General features: G+C 43.5%; 1 protein-coding gene across 1 annotated transcript in view; it reads left to right on the forward strand.

Annotated features, from left to right (window-relative positions):
- The window catches only part of LOXHD1 (lipoxygenase homology PLAT domains 1), a 155,214-nt gene that overhangs the window by 116,187 nt on the left and 19,759 nt on the right, over nucleotides 1–19,268 (forward strand). Inside the window, exons 32-35 of the mRNA XM_075726325.1 lie at nucleotides 667–852; nucleotides 3,585–3,712; nucleotides 8,121–8,238; nucleotides 15,031–15,208. Coding sequence (XP_075582440.1) covers nucleotides 667–852; nucleotides 3,585–3,712; nucleotides 8,121–8,238; nucleotides 15,031–15,208 — 610 coding nt within the window. The remainder of the gene's footprint in view (nucleotides 1–666; nucleotides 853–3,584; nucleotides 3,713–8,120; nucleotides 8,239–15,030; nucleotides 15,209–19,268) is intronic.

A 19,268-nucleotide genomic window follows, 5' to 3' on the forward strand; every position in this document is an offset into this window, starting at 1 on the left:
CAGCTATAGGTGTAAGCTCCATCTGTTGGCTCCTATACAAACATGGACCTTTTGCAGTTTAAGGAGATGGGAAGCAGAGGAACAGCCTGATTCATATAGTTGACTTAGACGTGGATTTGTGAGGGAAGGAGTGCTTGAATAATGCACATGGGTGTTTGCCTAGCTGCGCCTTTCATCTGGGTTATCAAGCTTTGGATAGTCGCTTCTAAGTGTTGCAACAGCAGTGGAAGGGGTTGGAAAGATGGAGAAACGGGTCTGCAGGGATCAGCAAACTAGCAGGTTGAAGTCAACGGAGCAGAGGTAGAGTAGCAAGAGAGTGGACATGTTTTCACGTCGGTCAGCGCAGTCTATGTATTTCATGTTCCCCTTGCTTACTTTTAGGACTGGCAGTGTCCTGCATTCCCTTACGCTCAGCAGTAGATGACCTGAGCTTCCTTGCCCACATCAGCTACCATGTACACTGATGTCTTGCCTGTTGGGCAACAATAGCACGAACTATTTCACAGCTCGCTCTGTTCCACTGTGGAAGTGGTTTGTGCGATGGCGTATACAGTCAACACTTAGTCAACTCTTAGTGCTTCATCACTGTTTAAAACTCCCAATCAGGGTCTCTCCTCTGAAGAAATCCCCTTTAACCAGGAAGTGTTTTCTCAATGACTCTCACAGGTGGGGCACGATGGCGCTACCCCTGAGAGCTGCTGGCTGGTGGAAGAGCTCACCATTGTTGTACCCACCAAAGGTGTCATGTATAACTTTGTCTGTAAGTGCTGGCTGGCCAGAGACAAAGGGGATGGACTCACCTCACGAATCCTCAACATCCTGGATGCAGACTGTATTAACATTGGCCTCAAGGTAAGCTCTAGGCTCATCCTGTATCTTTAGCTGTTGCATGGACCTGTGCTGATATAGGTTGTGTGTCAGCAGTTCTTGTACTTTGTCTTCTGCACGTGGTTTGAGCCTTTGATTTGCAGAAGGTTTCTTTGTTATTTCTTTACCAAAATCTTTAGGAATGGTTTAGCATCATTACCACTTAGAGCACTGTTTAATAATGCTGACTGGAGGCAGGACAGGGCAGGGCAGAGCGCGTAGGACACAGTTCAGCAGCATGTCCTCATTTTGTCACCACACCTGGAGCACCCACTGCATCACCTGGTACCCATAGAGTGAGAGCAGCTGCAAGGTGAACACCTTGGTGCGGTCTAACTCCATCGTGTTTTGTTTGAGGAGATGTAACTCAACAAATTAGAGTAGTGGAGATATTTTAATCTCTGCCTAGTGTGGCTCCATCTCAGCTTTTCTAATATGGGATAGGGAAACTGAATTCAGTTAGAAACTAATAATAACTGGAAGTTGTTGAAACATGGAGATATTTGTAAGTTTGATCTTTGAAATGAATAAACAATTAAAGTTGAATAAGCAAATAAAAAGACTATATAGCCTTTTCATGCACGTATATGAAATTTGAAGTAATGTGTGCTGTGCCATATTTCAACCAAGTACAAATTGGAAAGCTGAGCTATGCTGATTTTGGATGTAAGATTTGTAACAGAAATAAAAGTCTGTATGAATGGGACAATAATACTGTGTTTAATACCTGTATGGCAATTTAAAATCTCTATAAATGTGTTTCTATTTACAGTGAGGTTACACTTTCATAGTACATTAATTTTTCTTTATGCTGCTCTTGATTCCCCAGCTAAAGATATTCTCCTAAAATCTTTCTTGTTCCCCAGACACATGAAAGTATGATAACATTTTCAACATCTATGAAGGATTCAACAACTCATCGCAGGTTTCAGTAGTAGAACTGACTTAAGAGGGAAAAAAACCCTCCCTCAGACTGAATACCAAGGTTAAAACCTAATCTCTTGAAAACTTCCCATCAGTTTTTAACCTCCTGAATAAGGTTTACAGACTCCTATTGGTGAGCTGATGGCTTGCCTGTAGATTGAAGTGGATGTTAATGAAGACTTACGTTCAGTCTTCCTTTAAAAGCCCAATCCTGAATATTTATTTTCATAAGCATGCCAAAAATAGACACATCTAACTGAATTTTTTTCTATGATGTTGGGCCAGAAACTTGCTGAAAGGTTTGAGGGAAGTCAGGGGAGATGCTTGAGACATGAAATCAGAAGTGCGCATTTGACTTTCTGATCAGTCTCCTAGTTGAGGGAATTTGGGACTGTTCCCTCATAAATAGCTGTAGTTAGAAACTGAGTTTAATTTTTTTGTTAGAGTTCAAAGACGACTAATACATTTAACGTCTTTGGGAAAGTTAATGCGTTTTTGGTTTGCCTTTGCTTGAGTCTTGCCATAGCCATATGTACCCATTTCAATTTAATTTTCTTCTTGGCTTGATATTCCCTCTTTGTGCTTTAAATTGAGTATTTGCCTTCCCATACGTAGAGAAACTAGTCAATGTCCACCACAGTCATTAAAAACATTTAATGCATTGGTAAAAGTGTTTTTCTTCTCCTACCTATAGGAAATGTGATGTTTTGCTATTATTTAAAATGTGTGTGGATGAATATGTGATGGACAGGTTACTCAGGATTCAACAAACATGAAAAATAATTTTTCTATAACGTTATTCCTTTGCACTGTTTGTTTATGTGGCAATCACAATTCAGGCAAATAAAACTTGCCTAGCAGTGCACTATTTGAAATATATTTTGTTGGGGTTGTTTCTTGATATTCTTCCACCTCTTAAATCCAGAGGTCTTGTTACCATAGGTACGATCTTGAAAGCATCTAAGTGGTCTAAAAGTCTTAATGCCACTGACAGCCACTGGGACTTGCAATGCTTTTGAAATATTTTATTCTGAATCTTATTTTTCCCATGTCAGGAGAAAAGAGCAAAGTTAGGCTAATAAGGTGAAAATGATGCAAAACATCTTTTCACAAATTGGCATGCCTTTAAAGTACGAGATCTGGGAACGCTCTGTGCTTGATGCAGCAGCGTGCAGCCCACTGGGAAAAAGGATAGCTGCATTTTTCTGCTGTACAGAGCATTTGGACATATGAACGTTAAACTTATTAGTGATGTTGGACTAAATGTTACCCAGATGGACACCGAACGCTTGGGGAAAACATTTTGCAGTCAAGGGAAAGAAAAAATTATGTCTTTCGGAGCTGTTTTTTTTAAAAATGGCAAAAGTTTGGTGCAGTACAGAGGTCTGGAGCTCTGGGAGGTGGCTGGGGGGAGACGGCAGTAGCAGGGGACTGGAGACCCACACACTGACATGAGAGCTGTGACTCGGGTGGAGAAGCAGTTTACCAGGTCTTCATCGCTCCCCAAGCATATGGTTGTCAAAATGAGTGTGTCTCTGAGACTATCTAGGCTGAGCAAAGCTGCAGAAAAAGTCATAGATGAAGCAAAGAGGAAGGTCCTGTAGCAAGTTGCAATCTCTAACTCTGCCTCTGGGAACCATGGTGTGGAGATAAACCAAGAAGCTGTGTTGTAACCATTTCTAGCAAAGAAGTAGATCTCCTGCAGAGCCTGTCTAGCATTTTGCCCAGGCTTTTGCGTGGGTTAAGGACATCTGTTTCAATGAGACCTTCTGATTGTTTCAAATCCTCACCAGATCCTTTATGAAGTCACGGTTGTGACTGGAGACATCGAAAGCGGCGGTACCGATGCCAGTATTTTCATGACTGTCTTTGGATCCAATGGGAACACTGAGGAGATGCACCTGGAAAAAAATGGAGACAGGTACAGTAACTTTGTCATTTTTGTTGGTTAGAAGTGGAGTGATAACAGATTCTGGTGTCAAGTCAAGAAGCACTTGGGGTTTGATCGTGCTCCCAACTGAAACACCAAGATAAACTCCCACTGACTGTATAGATTCAGAACTGGGCCCCTTGTAAGTGTTATTATAATGTGTTTAACAGGCTGGAAAAGGAGGGCACTGTGTAGCTAGGGGAATCATCCTTTGTCATTTGCAGAAGTTTTGTTTGACCTGTTCCTCATGGCTTTAGAGGTGAGCATTGAGAAAGAAAAAAAAATTAATTTCGAAGTCTTGCATCAGCTCCAAGAGGAACTGTGGACATTGCATGAAACCACAGGTGCAATTCCTGCAAAATGCATCTTTTGTGGAAAAATAAGTAATTTAATTCAAACATTATTTAGTGGGAATACATGAGCAACCGCATAATGAAAGAAAGACAAACCAACATGCGCATACCTGCCTTGGGAAGTGCCTGTGACGGGAAGGTGCTGACTCTCCTCCATCTGCTCCTCCCGTTTGCTTTGCCGTCCAGATGTCAGCCAGCTTGGTCCAGGAGCCATGTGAGGGATGCCAGGGCCTGAGCTAGGAAGCTGAGTGCTCTGCTGAGAAGTGGGTTTCTTAGCTTGGGCTCTGTGCCACGCTAATGTAACTGTGTGGTTTTGGAACTGGAGCTGGCTTGTCTGCAGCTGGCACAAAAGGGACACGCGATGACATCTGTCTGCCCAGATGTGGCCTTATGGTGCAGAGAGATGGAAACAGGCCATGAGCTGCAACGGACTGCTGCACTGCATGCTCTGGTTTTACTAAAAAGGTGAAATCTCATGTTTTCTTCAGCAGAGACAGCTAACAAATGCTGTAATCCTAGTCTGACGCCAGCACTTCTGTAAGCCAAAAAAACCCACATGCCACTGATCCATTTCCTCAAGCTTTCCTGTTCTTTTCTAGCACCTCCCTCGGTACTGAAAGCTTTGGCAAGAATGAGCATGACACTAACCAGCTTTTAGAGATGGGCTTCAGCAGTCTTAAATTTAATTAATTGACTACCTCTGATCTTATTCAGCAAAGCTTCTACAGAGCATCAGGAGGGCTGGAGCATTTGGCTGCACGGTTCGAGCTCCACTTGCTGAGGTGATGCTGGATTCTTCCCCCAGCCTCCTGGCGATGCAGTTCTTCCATCACAGCTTTGCGTATCACGTGTGGGCTGGATAATTGAAGATAAGGCTTCCTGCATGGAGGTGTTTGCTCAGGGGATGTTTTACTTGCAGCTGTCATAGCAGAGTGGGTGTCTGGGCAAGCATGTTCAGCTAAGCTTGAAACCTTCATGTGTTTAGTTAGTAACAAGCATGAGCCTTGTTTGCTGGGAAAAAAAATGTAGCAGAGGTGCTGCTGACTAAACTCTCCATGAGAAACACCACTGAGTCAAGCAGAAAGATGTAGCTCTTGGCCCTGCTCCTTATCGCAGAGAGACATCCAACGTGCGGGGCAATGTACCTGGGTTACTATCGTGTCTGACTATCGGTGACATCCTCCTTCCAAGACCCCAGGCAATCCCTAAATAATCTGTCTTCCACTATTTTAAGCCTGATATTCAATTCTAGTAGGTGGGAAAAATGGACCACGACTGTATTTAAAAGTAAAGCAAAATTCACATCAGGGTACATTAGGCAAAAATCTCTAAAGGGGACCGAGACATCTCCAACCCATCAAGAGGGAGATTGTGGTTTCGCTCCAGCTGGCCAGGCAAGTGATATCCCTAAACTATGTGGCCTTTAAAAAAATCATCACATTTGTCTATATGGTTGGGATGGATAACCTCTGCTATAAGGATATGAAAGCGCAATAAAGGATGGCCACACATTTTGTATGTTATTAGTTGCTTGGGTTGTCTTCTGCCAGTAGAAGATCTGCAAAAGGTGATGAAAATGCCTTGGGGCTGTATAAAGAACAAGGACATGTAAACATAGCTATTAATATGTTAATACCCTCAAGATGCTGTGCTATTCTTTGGGGTTGTAGTGGCACGTCTCTGCTAGCTGGAGGCACTCTGTATTACACCTCCAACTATACAGAGCTCTCATCATCTCATTAGCACCCTTTGCAGGGGACACAGCGTGGCCCCAAATACCAATACTGCCTGTTTCCACCCCACTCCCACCAGTCTTCATCCAGCTGTTAACAGCACAGGCTTCCCCGGCTCTTGTTTCGCATGGAAATCTTGCCAGCCTTTGCGCCAGCAGCGAAGGGTGGGTGAGAGCCACTGCAACCAAATGGTAAAAGGCACTTCATCTTTATTGGGGCCATCCAGTGCCAATTCACTTGCAGCAGCTTACTGCATTACGAAGAACCGTCTGTCTAACCTGCCGCAGATTTAAGGCAATTTTAGCTACATTACTGTTATTGCCAAGACCTCTGGGCAATAGAAATATTTATAAGTGCAGGCATGGGTAGGAAAGCTTAATGAAATCCCTTAGATAAATGCTTCAGTGTCCTGGAAAAGGAATAGCGGCAGTCAGCTTGTCTGGGTACTTCTTCCCTTCTCAATTTCTTTCAGGCTTTCGTTCATGTTCATATAAATTAGGGATAGAAAAGAGCTCTTGGCTCACCCAGTTTGTCACTTCAGCAATTGTTCCCCCCTAGTACAATGAATTCTTGGAAGTAGCAGGTGAGTATCATCCTTACAAACTGTAAACAGGGCATTTACGGAAGATAAATAATGGTTTATTTTGCTAACAGACTGTTTAGCTTAGAGTTGCTCAGCCTGGAAAAGAGCAGAGTAAGAGACTTCTATGAAGCTTTGTAGGTAATAGTGATTGTAATGAAAACTGATCGTAGGATCATGGGATAATTCAGGCTGGAAGGGTCACACCTTTTTCTTAAATAGAAATGGAAATCAATCCAGTCCAGGCACAAAAGCATATTCTCTTTCTCGCAGCAAGGCAGGCTGTCTCGGTGTCCAGTACCACAGAAAGACAAATAACAAGAGAGGGGAGTTTTTCAAAGAGCAGACATAACCCTTGATAACTAGAAATGGACTGGGACCAAAACGCCCTATCCAAATGCGTCTGGGAGTGCAGGGAAAGCAATGCCTGGATGAAAACTGAGAGGCTGGAGCCAATCTCTATTGCTAACATCTGCAGCTAGGCAGGCTCAGATAATGGTGTGAGGATAATCACATTCAGGCTGCAGGGTGTAATCTGAGCAGAGGTTGGTAAAGAAATGTTCTTTTCTCCATATCCTGTCACTGCACAGCTGTAGGAGGCTGAGACCATTGCCAGGAACGAGAGAGCATCATTATGGATTGTCTATATTATGGTAGTGCCCACAGTGTGCAGAGCTCTCTCCAAACCTCTCAGCAGACTCAGGTAACTCACTCACAAGAAGTTTGCATGAAGGAGGAACCTCAATGGCAGAGTGGTCTGTCATGGTGGTGTTTGGTAGACCCCCTGGATTTGGCTGCCCTTCTGCTTAACAAGGGTTGGATTTCCATCTCCAAGCCCACACAGCAGGTCTGCCAGACTATTTTGGGGGCAAACCTAGAAGACACACTTGCTCGAACAGAGTAATATTGAGCCTGAGGCAGAACTTTCAGTGGAGCAAGGCTTTCTTCCTAGCATCATTGATGCTAAGAGGGAGGTAAGGTAGCTGCAGTCCTAGCCAGTGTAATATCTTCTTCAAGAAGCATACGTTAGCTGTTTTTCCCTTTTTTCTGCTTTCTGCTGATTGCTATGGATGAGCAGCTCCTACACATCCTTGTGCCTATATACAGCAGCCAAGCATAGGGTAAGATCTTTCATGCAACATTACACAAACCCACCCTGGTTCCTACCAAAGACAGAGCTAGTTTGCAAATCCAAATTCCCCAGATCCAGGAAGGGAGTGCGGGACGGTCGCTTTGGGCTCCTCTCTAAAACAATTTGCCTGCGCTTACTAAACTTAGGTGTTGGGCTCCGGCTCGCAATCAGGTTGCTGTATTTAGCTGAGCTGCAGCAACTGTCTCTCACCGCAGCAAATGCAGAGTTACGTGCTGCATCTTAGCGAAAGAAGATTAAGCAAAATTGCTTTGCCTTCTAGCTGGGATGGGCTAAGGGCAGGCACGTGGGCAGATGCCAGGAGGAAGGCGATGTGCAGAAACCTGACTGTGAGGCTCTATTGTTCTGGTTACAAACAGAGCGATAATGTATGCTACAGGCTGCCTGGAATGACTCCAGGTGCCTTGTATGGGCTTGATTTTCCAGGGGAGGCGGAATCCCTGTCAAATCTGCACTGAGGTGTCTTGCCAAAAACACAGTAGCTAGTGATTGCAGGACAGAAAAGCTCAAGTCCAATAAAGTACACTCATAAACTTTTGATTTAAGGCTGCTGGCAACCTCCTCCATCTTTCAATCCCTCCAGGTTTGAGCGAGGCCAAAAGGACAGTTTCATTATGGAGATCGCCGATATCGCACCCCTCAGGAAGATGAGGATCCGGACGGATGGGAAGGGGACTCGCCCACACTGGTTCCTGGAAAGGGTAATGCACTTCACATCACGTGTCTCTTTGCAACCTGCTAGTGCTGAAGCCTCTCAGCCCTTGAGAAAGAGGAGAAAGGCAGCGAGTAACTCACTTTTATTCATTTCCTACATTTTTCCATTGGGTTTCTCATGGTTTTTTTCCTTCAGGAATTAAGTCAGAAAAGAAGAGAGCAAGGGCAAAAGCTGTGCTATAAAGCTTTACCATAGTCTCTGCTGTTAAATCTCACTCTCCCTCCCTGCAAAAGAGCCTTGGCTTGCCACCATGGTACCTGCAATATTTTCTGGTCCCTGGAATGTGCCCTCAGCTCCTGCAGACCCCACCGTGTTCTGACCCCATGGGAGAGTGGATTCCCCTCTGCCAGGCAGCGACAGCTAGCATATATTTCCAAATAATCCATCCTTTCAGGTGAAGCACCACGTCTCTCCCCTTCCCTTCTTCCTCTAGCACACAGGCAGATTTCTTTCTTTTCTTCTTCATACAAGTAAGGTGGTGTTTTCTTCCTGCATTTTGAATACAGCATGCAAACCATCTTCCGCTGCTTCTGCTGATTGTATTTTTCCCTGGTGTCCTATCTCACAAAAAAGGACTGTGCTTGCCTTTATCATTTCTACCAAACCACCGTGTAAACATGACATATTTGGGCAGTAAAATGTAGTTTGCTTGTTATGGGTCCCTATAATTATATTTCTAAGATAGAGATGGAGTGATGTGCTGATTCCACACCATCAGGTGTCATTACTCTGCCATGTGTATTTAGCATGCGTTTTCTGGAGTAGATATCCTACTGGATTTCTGTATCTTGACTTTTTTATGAGAATAGGTTAAGACCCAACAGCTTAACCCATGGTCAGAAAGAAGAGGGCAGGATTTTTATATTGGCTCCTTTATCCTTTTCGACTAGTCTGAAGCTGTCCTTCATTTTCCCATAAATAATATGTCTCTAAACACTGGTCCTAGGTGGCCACCAGTTTCCAGTGAAGTGCTGAACTGCTCTTCACCTCCATTAGCATGGTCTAAAAAGCATTCCTGTGGTGCAGTACCTTTTTGTACTTGAGCATTGTCACTTCTAAGTTTTTTCTCAGCAACTCTTGTGCAGCTTTCCGAAGTGTTAGACCTCCAGCATATATCTTCCAAATATATGCCACAGACACACAATTTTTCTCTCTGTGCCTAAGGAATAACTCAATCTGTTCTCTGATTTGATGCAGTTATCTTGGTCAAACTCCCTTTGCCAGTTCCCCGATACCTTCCTGAGTCTTATAAATCATATTCATTTAAAATGAAATCAAATAAAGCTTATTCAACCAGAAACATTCCAGATCTTGCAGTTGTGAATTAGCAATAGCTCAAAGGCAAGGGACAGCAGCATCGTTAGTGGCAGGAAGCACCTTCACATGTTCCTGTTGCCAGCTCTGTCCAGTCATCCAGCCTGCTGGACTCTCCCAGCCAGAGCAAGGATTTCCCGGAGAGGCAGACAAAAAAGACTTTCATGTGGACCCATCTGATGGGTTTATAGTCCTCTTATAGCTCTACAGAAGCAACAGGCAGACCGTGCACGCAACTCTTTGAGACCAGGAATTTAGAAGCTTTTGAAAATTTAGAGGAACAGAGCATGGAGGATCTTCTAGCTCCAGTGATACGCAGAGAACTTTATTAGTTTTCTTTCCCACCTTTCCTGCAAAAGTAAACATAGCATTTGCATTCCCAGGCAGAGAGTGAGGACAGGAGTGCTCTGGAAGAGGGGAGGAAGGATTTGTGTTCTCTGATTTGTATTCCAGCCTTGAAAACTTATGTAGCCTGGTGTGACATGAAAACTGATCTGAGCCCATTTCCATTTCTGTCAAAAGTGCATATTAAAACTGCATAATGAAATACTTGTGGGGGTAGTGCTAAACTCTCAGACAGATGGTTCACAGTTAGTGCTAACTAGCACAGTGAAATGAGAAGCTAGATTAAGCCATCAACCCCGTAAATAACCATTTGTTGCTCCATTTATCTACAGGATATTCTCAGTTTTCTTGTTCTATTAAAACAACAATAAATGATCTTTTTAATTCTCTTTGGTCTTTTTGTAAAATGTAGCTGGTCATAATTTATACTGCTTTTGGTTTACCAGAAATAGAAGTGCATAAATACCAATTAAAATGCATGAATTATCAATGATGTTGTGCACAGCCAAAAGATTCAATTTACAAGCAGGGAAGTAGCCTTTTTTTTTTTTTTTTTTTTTTGCTTTCTGTCTAGATAAAATACATTGTAATTTCATTCAGAATCTCAGCAAAGTAATGAACTTGGTGCCAAAGATTCAAACTGCACCAAAAGTGGCAATAAGATTTAAACACAGATACTTAATCCTCTAGAGGGAACAAAATTTGATTAGTGATGTCTTGGGCCAGGATAAATATTATTGATTATTGCCATGCACAGAAAGACATACTGAAAACTCTCTAAAGCTGAGCAACACTTTCTGATCTCACCACCGCTGGGAGAGACACAGAGTTTGGATATTTTCCTCTGACCTAATGCTGAATCTCCTGTTCTTCCACATCAAGCTACCACGACACTGCTCTGTGTTTCTGAAAAATCAGAGAACAGTATCATAGGATCATGGAATGGTTTGGGTGGGAAGGGACCTTTAAAGGTCATCCAGTCCAACCCCCTGCCATGTGCAGGGACATCTTCAACAGGATCAGGGTGCTCAGAGCCCCGTCCAACCTGACCTGGAATGTTTCCAGGGATGGGGCATCTACCACCCTACCACCTCTCTGGGCAACCTGCTCCAGTGTTTACCACCCTCATCATACAAAAATTGTGGCTTCTAAGTAGGAAGCTTATCTAAATGCATGCTTTGGAAACCTCCTCCTGGGATAGCCATTTCCTCAGTCCACATGATGATTTCACCTGCTGCCCGGTGTCTTAGATATGAGGTTGAAAAGCTGAAAATAAGAAGGGATGAGAGCTCTCTGAGTGAAATAACAGGAATGGTAAGACTGTCGAATTCTGCAGAGTTGCTTCCCTCAGAATTTTAATGTTACTTTGTGCTGTCAAAGCCAGGCAGATAAGAAGCTGTCTTAATGAAGCACTAATTGCATTGCATTCAAACGTCACAAATAATCCTGAATGTGGGACTTGGTCTTTATTCAGTTCTTTTTCCTTTATATAAAGGAGATTTAAGAGAATTTGAGACAATTCATTATAGCTGAAGCTGACTGTTGTTCTTTGCAACAGAGCAAAGTCTTTTTGTTTTACAATCAGAGGACCCTGTTTTTAAGCCAAGACTAATGACATGCACCAGAACCGTAAAAACGTGTGGTTGACTCTTTAAAGATGAAATCCAGGACCTGTGTATTTTGGTGTTAGTGGGGTGTGAGCCCCTGCGGAGCGTGTTTTACACTGCAGCTGGGAGAAGGCTGGCTTGAGGTAAATCAAATATTCGGACGTGTCAAACCTTTCTGTTACAGCATGCAAAGCACAATTAATTTCAAGTTGCTGGTTTAAAGTTCCTGTCAGCTATGATATTTGCTCAGCTACAAAGCAGATTATCAACATTTTATTCATACATACCGCTCCTGCTTCCTTTTCATTTCAATAGGTGTTCTACAGCCCAGTTAAAACCTATGCATAATTAGTGATAACATTTGAACTTAAAAGCATGCAGGATGTCCACAGCAAGTTCTAGGTATCCTAAAAAATAGGATATGTAAATGCTGCAATGTAAAGCAACAGTCTCGTTGTCAAGCGGTAGCTAATTTTTCTGAGAGGAACAAACAGAAAATAAAAATAGCCTCAGCTCAGCTCCCTGAGATGACTTTCTCGACCCTCGTGATCCAAATCAAAATCCTGCCTCATCCTGCGTGTGTGCAACACCCACAAACATCTCCTTGTAGGATGGGATTAATTTTGTGCTATTTTAGTCATTGAAAAAAAACTACGGTCAGCTTTCACCTCTCCTACCAAACTATTTAGGCCTCCTCTGTAGTGAGCAGAGAGATCTGAGAGAGGGAGAGATGCCTTGAATGGCCGTTCGCCTGCCCCCAGCTTGGGTGGGATGCGTTGCTTCCCTGGTGATACCCAGCCCTGACCGCTGCCCCTGACCCTGACGGGGAGGGCCAACACGATGTGCTCGGGCTGGGTGCCCGGTGCTAGGCGGTTCGTGCTAGGTAAGGTCTGCAACGTACCCACATTGTGACTGAGCAATCAGCCTGCCACTGGCTTCCTGCTGCCTCCATGGCCCTTGCTGTGATCTCCCCTGAGCAAACGAAGCTCGTAAAATGAATCTCCTGCTCCTGTCTGCTCCTCTCTGGAGCACCATCCCAGAATGAGATAGCAGAGGCTGCTCGCTCTGTCTGTGCTAACAGCTTGCATGAAGCTGCATACGGATGAAATCATTCACCCTGCATGAGGGGCTGGGGAGGGAAAGAGAGGGCATTTTGCTCTGGCGCTTTTAGTAGCCAGACAGTTTTTCCCAGACAGCATCTGGAGCGTTGGGCATGGGCTGGTTATTTGCGAGAGGTCTGATCTCTCTGTCTGTGAGTGCACTCCAGCTGGCAACTCTAATCTGCTCCTACCCACCGCTGCTTTCCTGATATTTCCCTGCAAGCTTTGCTCAGGATGTATTGCTGCTAGCAATGTTGTCGTCGTTCCCAAGCAGAGCAGAGGTAGAGCTAGCTCAACCTTTTCCAGCAAAGAGTTTATGCACCAAGGGGGAAAAAAGGGCATTTTCAGTCAACCTGAGATTATTCATGATTCAAATTTGCAAATTTTAGCCAAAGAAAAGTTTCTAGGTTGGAATCCTAAGAGGATGTAGACATCGTTCACGCATCCTTGAGAGAGGAGACTTCCTTCTGGTCTGTGCCCCAGCAGAGAGGGCACCAGCTGGGGTGGTAGAGACCTGATCTCTGCTTGGTTCAAAGCAAGGATTTGATTCAACATATCTTGACTCACAGAGCAGTTTTCTGACCACAAAGTAATAGTGTCACCGGCTATGAATAAGCAGCTTTATAGAAAAGTGGGACAGCTTCAACAACCCATAATGTCCTGTACCTCTGGGATGAAGGTGCTGTGTTACAGATCCCTGTTTAGCATCAGGCAGAGAGAAAACCCCAGATGAGTGCCCTACGCAAGGAACAGTACAGCGCACAAATAGCACGGCTACTGCTTCGGCTTTGGTGTAGCTACTGCCCTCTTTAAAATCATTTTTTATAATCTGGAACAATGTTCTTCTTTTGAACTGCCAAAGGGTCCAGCAAAGCTTGGTTGGGGTCAACAGAAGTGCATGGACTGGGACACATGTAGTTTGAGGACAGAATTTGAGCACATTTTATCTCAAGATAAGTTTTATAAGTTTCTTAGGCTGATATATGAGAGTGCAGCGGAAGGTCACTAAGATAGTCAAGGGGTTGAAGCATATGGCAGACTAGGAAAGCTGAAGGGAAATGGAGTTTTTAAGCCTTCAGAAGAAAAGACTAAGGGGGAATCTAACTGCAGTTTTCTTCTGCTTAAAGAGAGGTTACAGAGACCATCGATCCAGTCTCTTCTCAGAGGTGAATAGTGAAAGGGCATGAGGCAATGGACACAAGCGGCAACAAGGAAAATCTTGATCGGATATAGGGAAAAAAAAAATCTTCCCAATGAGAGTGATGCAGCCCTGGGACGGAGGCCCGCAGTGCTGGGGGGATCTCCACCCTTGAGGATTTTCAAAACTCAGTTGGACATGGTGTTGCAGTTGGCCCTGCCTGGAGCAGGAGGTGGGACTAGACACCTCCAGGTGTCCCTTTTAGCTTAACATTTTCCATGACTCAATGATTTGTTTCTTCCTAATATTTTGTCATACTTCTCTGACACGTCTAGGCTCATGTTTCCATGGCCTTTGCAGAGATGTGCCTTGCAAGACACTGTTTCTTAATGCACTGCTTCTCTCAGGTATGGTGTCTGTTTCTGTTAGATGGTAACAAAAATGGTAATTTGCAGCCCTTCCCTCTAACTCCCCCAATTTGGCGAGAATTTACTGCTAGGTTTTTGCTGTAGGCAAGTATAATGCCTTTCTCCCACTATACTGGTGCTCCACATTCAACAGGACACATAAAGGTGGGTATTTTATTAGGTGTTTGTTGGGAGTAACTCACTGGCTTGTTCTAAATAGGTTCCTATTCTGTTCTTATCACCACAGCATCTGAGCTCCTTCCCGTGACACATTAGACGGTGTGACTAATATCTGTTGCATACTGTTTGTTCTGTCACCTTTTCCCAGAGGGAGAAGAGTGTGAAGCATTAAGTTCTGCTGGCCTAATTTTATCTTGTGCATTGCTTTAACTTGTTTGGGGTTGGTTTGCATATCTCTACGATGATTGCTGTGTGTTTGCACAGAGGAAGCAGGCAAAAGAAAGATACTGTGTACTTCAAGGAGAGGTAGTGAGGTTCTCAATAACTCTCAGTTACTTCTTTAGACTTAACTCCATACTGGCTTCCAGGAAAGGTCTGACTCTCTTAGAGATGAGCTTTGTCTGTAACTTATGTCAGAGGAGCAAATTTCTTCCTATGCTTTAGCCCATGTGTGAAATTGTCCAATATTATGAAGACCATTTCTCAGGACAAGTCACCACAGCAAATATTGACCATAGCAGAAAGCTCCGCTCAGCCCAGAAGAGCTTGGTACAGGTTTTGAAGATATGACTAAGCTCTACCCATGTCCTACCACACTGTGGACTTTACAGGTTTGGTCTTTGCCCTCGTTCAAATGGTAGTTGAAGTTTAGCTGAAGGTTTTTTCCCTTATTTTGGCTCTTCACAGATCATCCTGAAGAACCTGACTAATCAAGAAGTGGCCACATTTACCTATGGTGAATGGCTGTCAAAGCTGAAAAATGCCAAGGGAAGTCTTGTGTGTGAGATGCCAGCTATGATAAATGATGAGCAGATGATGGAGGACACGACATACACTCTTCAGGTTAAAACCAGTGATATTGGAGGCAAGTCCCTGGTGGATATTTTAGGACTTTTCTAGTATGAAGTTTCATTTTTAGCAATGGAAAACATATCCTGCTTAATTTTAAATTATGTTAAGAAAAGCGTAATTTAGCCCTACTATGCTGGAACACCTCCATTTTGGCTGGCTGTTCATCATGACTGTTGTGCCAAGCAATGGGCATAAAATATTTAGACACAAAGCCTAGATTTGACTGCTTGCTTCTTCCTCTGAAGACACCTTAACAGAAGCTATTGCCAGACCATGTTGCAATGGTCAGGAGGCCCCTTTTTCTTTTTGGTCAGGTAGGATGGAAAAAAAGGCTACGGCCAAAGCTGGTGGGCTCCAGGTTTTCAGTCAGCACTATCTACTTTGGCCAAAGAGAGGAGCAATAATTCACCCTCTGTTTCAAAGCGTTTTGAGACCGTTTATCTCAGGCCATGAAAAACCATCCCTAAATGCACACCAGATAGAAGAGGTAGAACAGAGTATAAAGCAAGCTGCAGAGCTTCGAGAGCCAAGAAATGGGATTTCTATGTCATTTCCTGGGATCACTGCCTCTTTTCATGAGAACTTCTGTCAGGCTGCTGAATGAAAGCTGTAACCACATACAAGCTGCCTCATTGCAAAATGGGGCAAGTTAGACATTATCTTGCAGACACCTTGTTTGAGAGGTTGACCGTCAAAGGGGATTTTGCTACACCAGTGCACGTAATCACCTCTTGATCTCTACCTCTCTTTCTTTTTTCTTTTTTCTGTTTTTTGGGTTTGTTTTTTTTTTTTTTTTCCCCCTGGATTTACCAGTGGTAATTTATGCAGCTTGTGAGGTTTGATCTGAGAATATCAAAATTCCCCTGGCAGAGTATCTTCATGCCACCTCACCATTTTTCATCTGTCTGCTCTGCCTGCTGCTTGTCTGAAAAACATGTAGTGAAATACAAAAAACAAAAGAGAGAGAGGAAGATTTTTTTTTATGTATCTGGCAATCCATCTAGTATAATGGTAGATCTTTCTATGACCTTTTTGTGAAATCCAGCCCTAACTCACAAAGGCGATGGAAATAGAAACAAGAGGAGAATAGAAGATGACAGCAACAGCAGACAGATCTGCCCTTCCCATTGAATGAAGGATGACGGGTATTAATGATGAAACATTTTATTTCATTATGAACAGCGACAACCAGTAGGAAAGAGCAGATTACAGAGAGGTTTCAGAGTCTGTTTATGATTAGATCACACAGCGCACTGACATAAGGCTGAACTTTATCCAGCTTACCTATAGAGGGTACAAGTCATGAACCATCTCCCCTTTTTGATCTTTATGTATTCCACAATTACTCCTGGTTGGACCAATTCAGGAAGAAAGACATTTTATTCTTGACAGTTAGTTTAAACACGTTATATCATCTCCTGCCACACTGACATTGTCTAGGGACAGCAATGCTCCACAATGAATAGAATCAGATGTTTATTTCTAGGAATAAAGTTTTTGTCTGCAATAGCTTTCAACTTTCCAGTGCATCAAAGGCACCTAGAAAAAAAAAAAAAATAAAAAAAAAAAGACGATTCATCTCACCTATTTGTCGCTCTCCAAAAAATTATACTCCTGGTCTTAGTTCCTTCTAGTCTAGACTGTCTCTGGTCAATTCATCTGGGATAGGAATCTTAATCAGTGGTGTGGATCATCCTCTGGAGGCTCTCTGTCACTCTCTTCATCAGATTCAGACAGAGCCAGGACAATGAAGTTAGGCTAGATGGCTAAAGTTAGGGAAAATGAAACCCACAAAAAATGTCCTGCGGTGAACTAGAAAGCATCAGCCGTTTCCTCCCCACCATACGCACATATTTAACAACAGTCCTGTTTTACTTCTTCCTCAAAGAAACCTTTGAGTTACAGTTTGGATTTCCAGAAGTCATTCAACGTGGATGATCATGTAACCTACAGAGATTGCATCAGGGAAAGACTCCTCTCTTGCAAAGGTCAAATCTCCTCTCTTTCAAAGGTCAAATGTATAGGCCACCAGAAGTACCTCAGATGGCAGCTCTGAGCACACACAGCTAAGGGGAGAAGAGGTTGTTATAGCAGACACATCCCAAGTCAGATGGGGAATTTTTGGTTAAAAACAAAATCTTGTTTTACTTCTCATCTTATAAAAGAAGTATCTCACAATCTCATTTACTTCAAGGTATGACCCACGGACAGAGCTGCAATAGAGCCAGACCACTTGATGGCTCTTTCTGTAGCACAAAAATGTCCTTGCCTGTTAATTTTGATTTAGACAGATTTTCTGTATTCTATATGCAGGCATCATATACATGGTAATGCAGTAAAGATGGAGAAAGAATAAATACTGCTTTCTCATTTTCCAAGCATTAAAGAAGCAGGAGGTTTTTATCTCTGCTGTTATAAGATTAATTAGTATGTTGTCAGCTCAGCTACAGCCTACAAATTACATAATTTAAGATGGTTGGTGTCAGTTCCTAGTGCCTTATCCAAGACTCTGTTAAGTCAAAAGAAGGGCATTCTTTGGCCTCAGAAGGCTGTGACAAGCCCACTGTTTGTTTAAAAATGATGCAGCTGCCCCATAAGAATCACAAAATCATAGACACTTTGGTTGGAAAGAGCCTCTGGAGGTTATTTCATCCACCTTCCTGCTCAAAGGACTATTGCCAGCCCTAGGTCAGATCAACCAAGGCTCTGCCCAGTTGAGCGTTTGACACTTCCAGGGATGGTGATGCCACCATCTCCTCAGGCACCTGATCCAGACCTGTACCATTTTCCTAAGAAATATTTTTTTTTCCTGACACCCAACCTGAACCTCTCCAGCAATTTGTGGCTGTGGCTCCTTGGGGTATGGTCTGACATCTCCACAGCACATGACCCTGTTGCTGTTATTGCTTTCCCTCCCTGTGATCACAGGGGCCCTTGTTCACCTGCCCCAGCTCCTCTCCCTTGGCCTTTCCTCACAGTTGTGTGCCCCAGCTCCTGTCCATCTTAGCAACCGTCTGCTGAGCCCTCCTCGGTGTCTCGACATGACCCAGGGATTTGAAATGGCAGCATGGTCTAAGTGTGGGCTTCTCAGTGCTGAGCAAAGGAGAGAAGATCTTCCCTTCAGCTGCTGGCCATGCTCCTCCTGATGTAGCCCAAAAAGCAGTTTGCCATGAACACCGAGAACTTGCTGTTAGCTCAGATTCAACCTGAATATGAATATTACGGCTATAACCTCTGGGTCTTCTTCTTCACCTCCCCAGCACATAGATGTGCAGGGTTTATTCCACCCCGGACGCAGAACTTTGCATTTCTCCTTGCTGAACTTCATGGGATTTCTGCTTGCCCAGACCTTGAGTTTCTCTAGGTCCATCTGGGTTGGAATTCTGCCATTCAGCATGTCAGTCACTCCCCCAAATGTAACGTTATCCAGAAATCTGCTGAGGATGCACTCTGTCATTGTTTAGGGTGTTGATGACGGAGTTCAGTGCTGCAGACCCCAGTATCGACCCATGAGCTATTACACTCATTGCCAGTTAAGGCTTGTGCAACCACAGTACCTTCATCTCTTCATTTATCAAATTTGTCACAGTTCCTAAATGTGCCTGACAGTTTCCTGGAATTAACAATGACAACAAAAAAATCAGAGAGAGACCCAAATAGGTGAAATGTGCATTGATTCGGCAATTTCTGTTCTTTTCTTTCCCATCTCCTGCTAATTGCTTGTGAGGGAAATGTCACGGCATGAGGTTTCTTCCTGTGGGGAAGGTATTGCTAAGAAACAGTTGGTTCTGTACTTTTTGAGACCTTGCATTAGTTGGGAACCTGCTCCTTGTAAGGAAATGGACTTTAGTTTGCTTTGTTCCTCACCTCAGCGAGCTTTAGGGTCATAAAAGGTACTGCCAGATAAACTGCCTGAATCCCTGATGCTTTCTCTTCCTTCTTAAGTCCTTCCCAGGGAACTGCTGAAAATTAGCCCCAATTTAACATAGCCAATTTTTCACGTGGACACCAAATATTGCTTTGCCTTTTCTCTGTATGACTCCTTTTCTCCTCTTTTTTTTTCCTTCTTTTAA

Source organism: Pelecanus crispus, chromosome Z, assembly GCF_030463565.1.
Source record: "Pelecanus crispus isolate bPelCri1 chromosome Z, bPelCri1.pri, whole genome shotgun sequence".
NCBI lineage: Eukaryota > Metazoa > Chordata > Aves > Pelecaniformes > Pelecanidae > Pelecanus > Pelecanus crispus.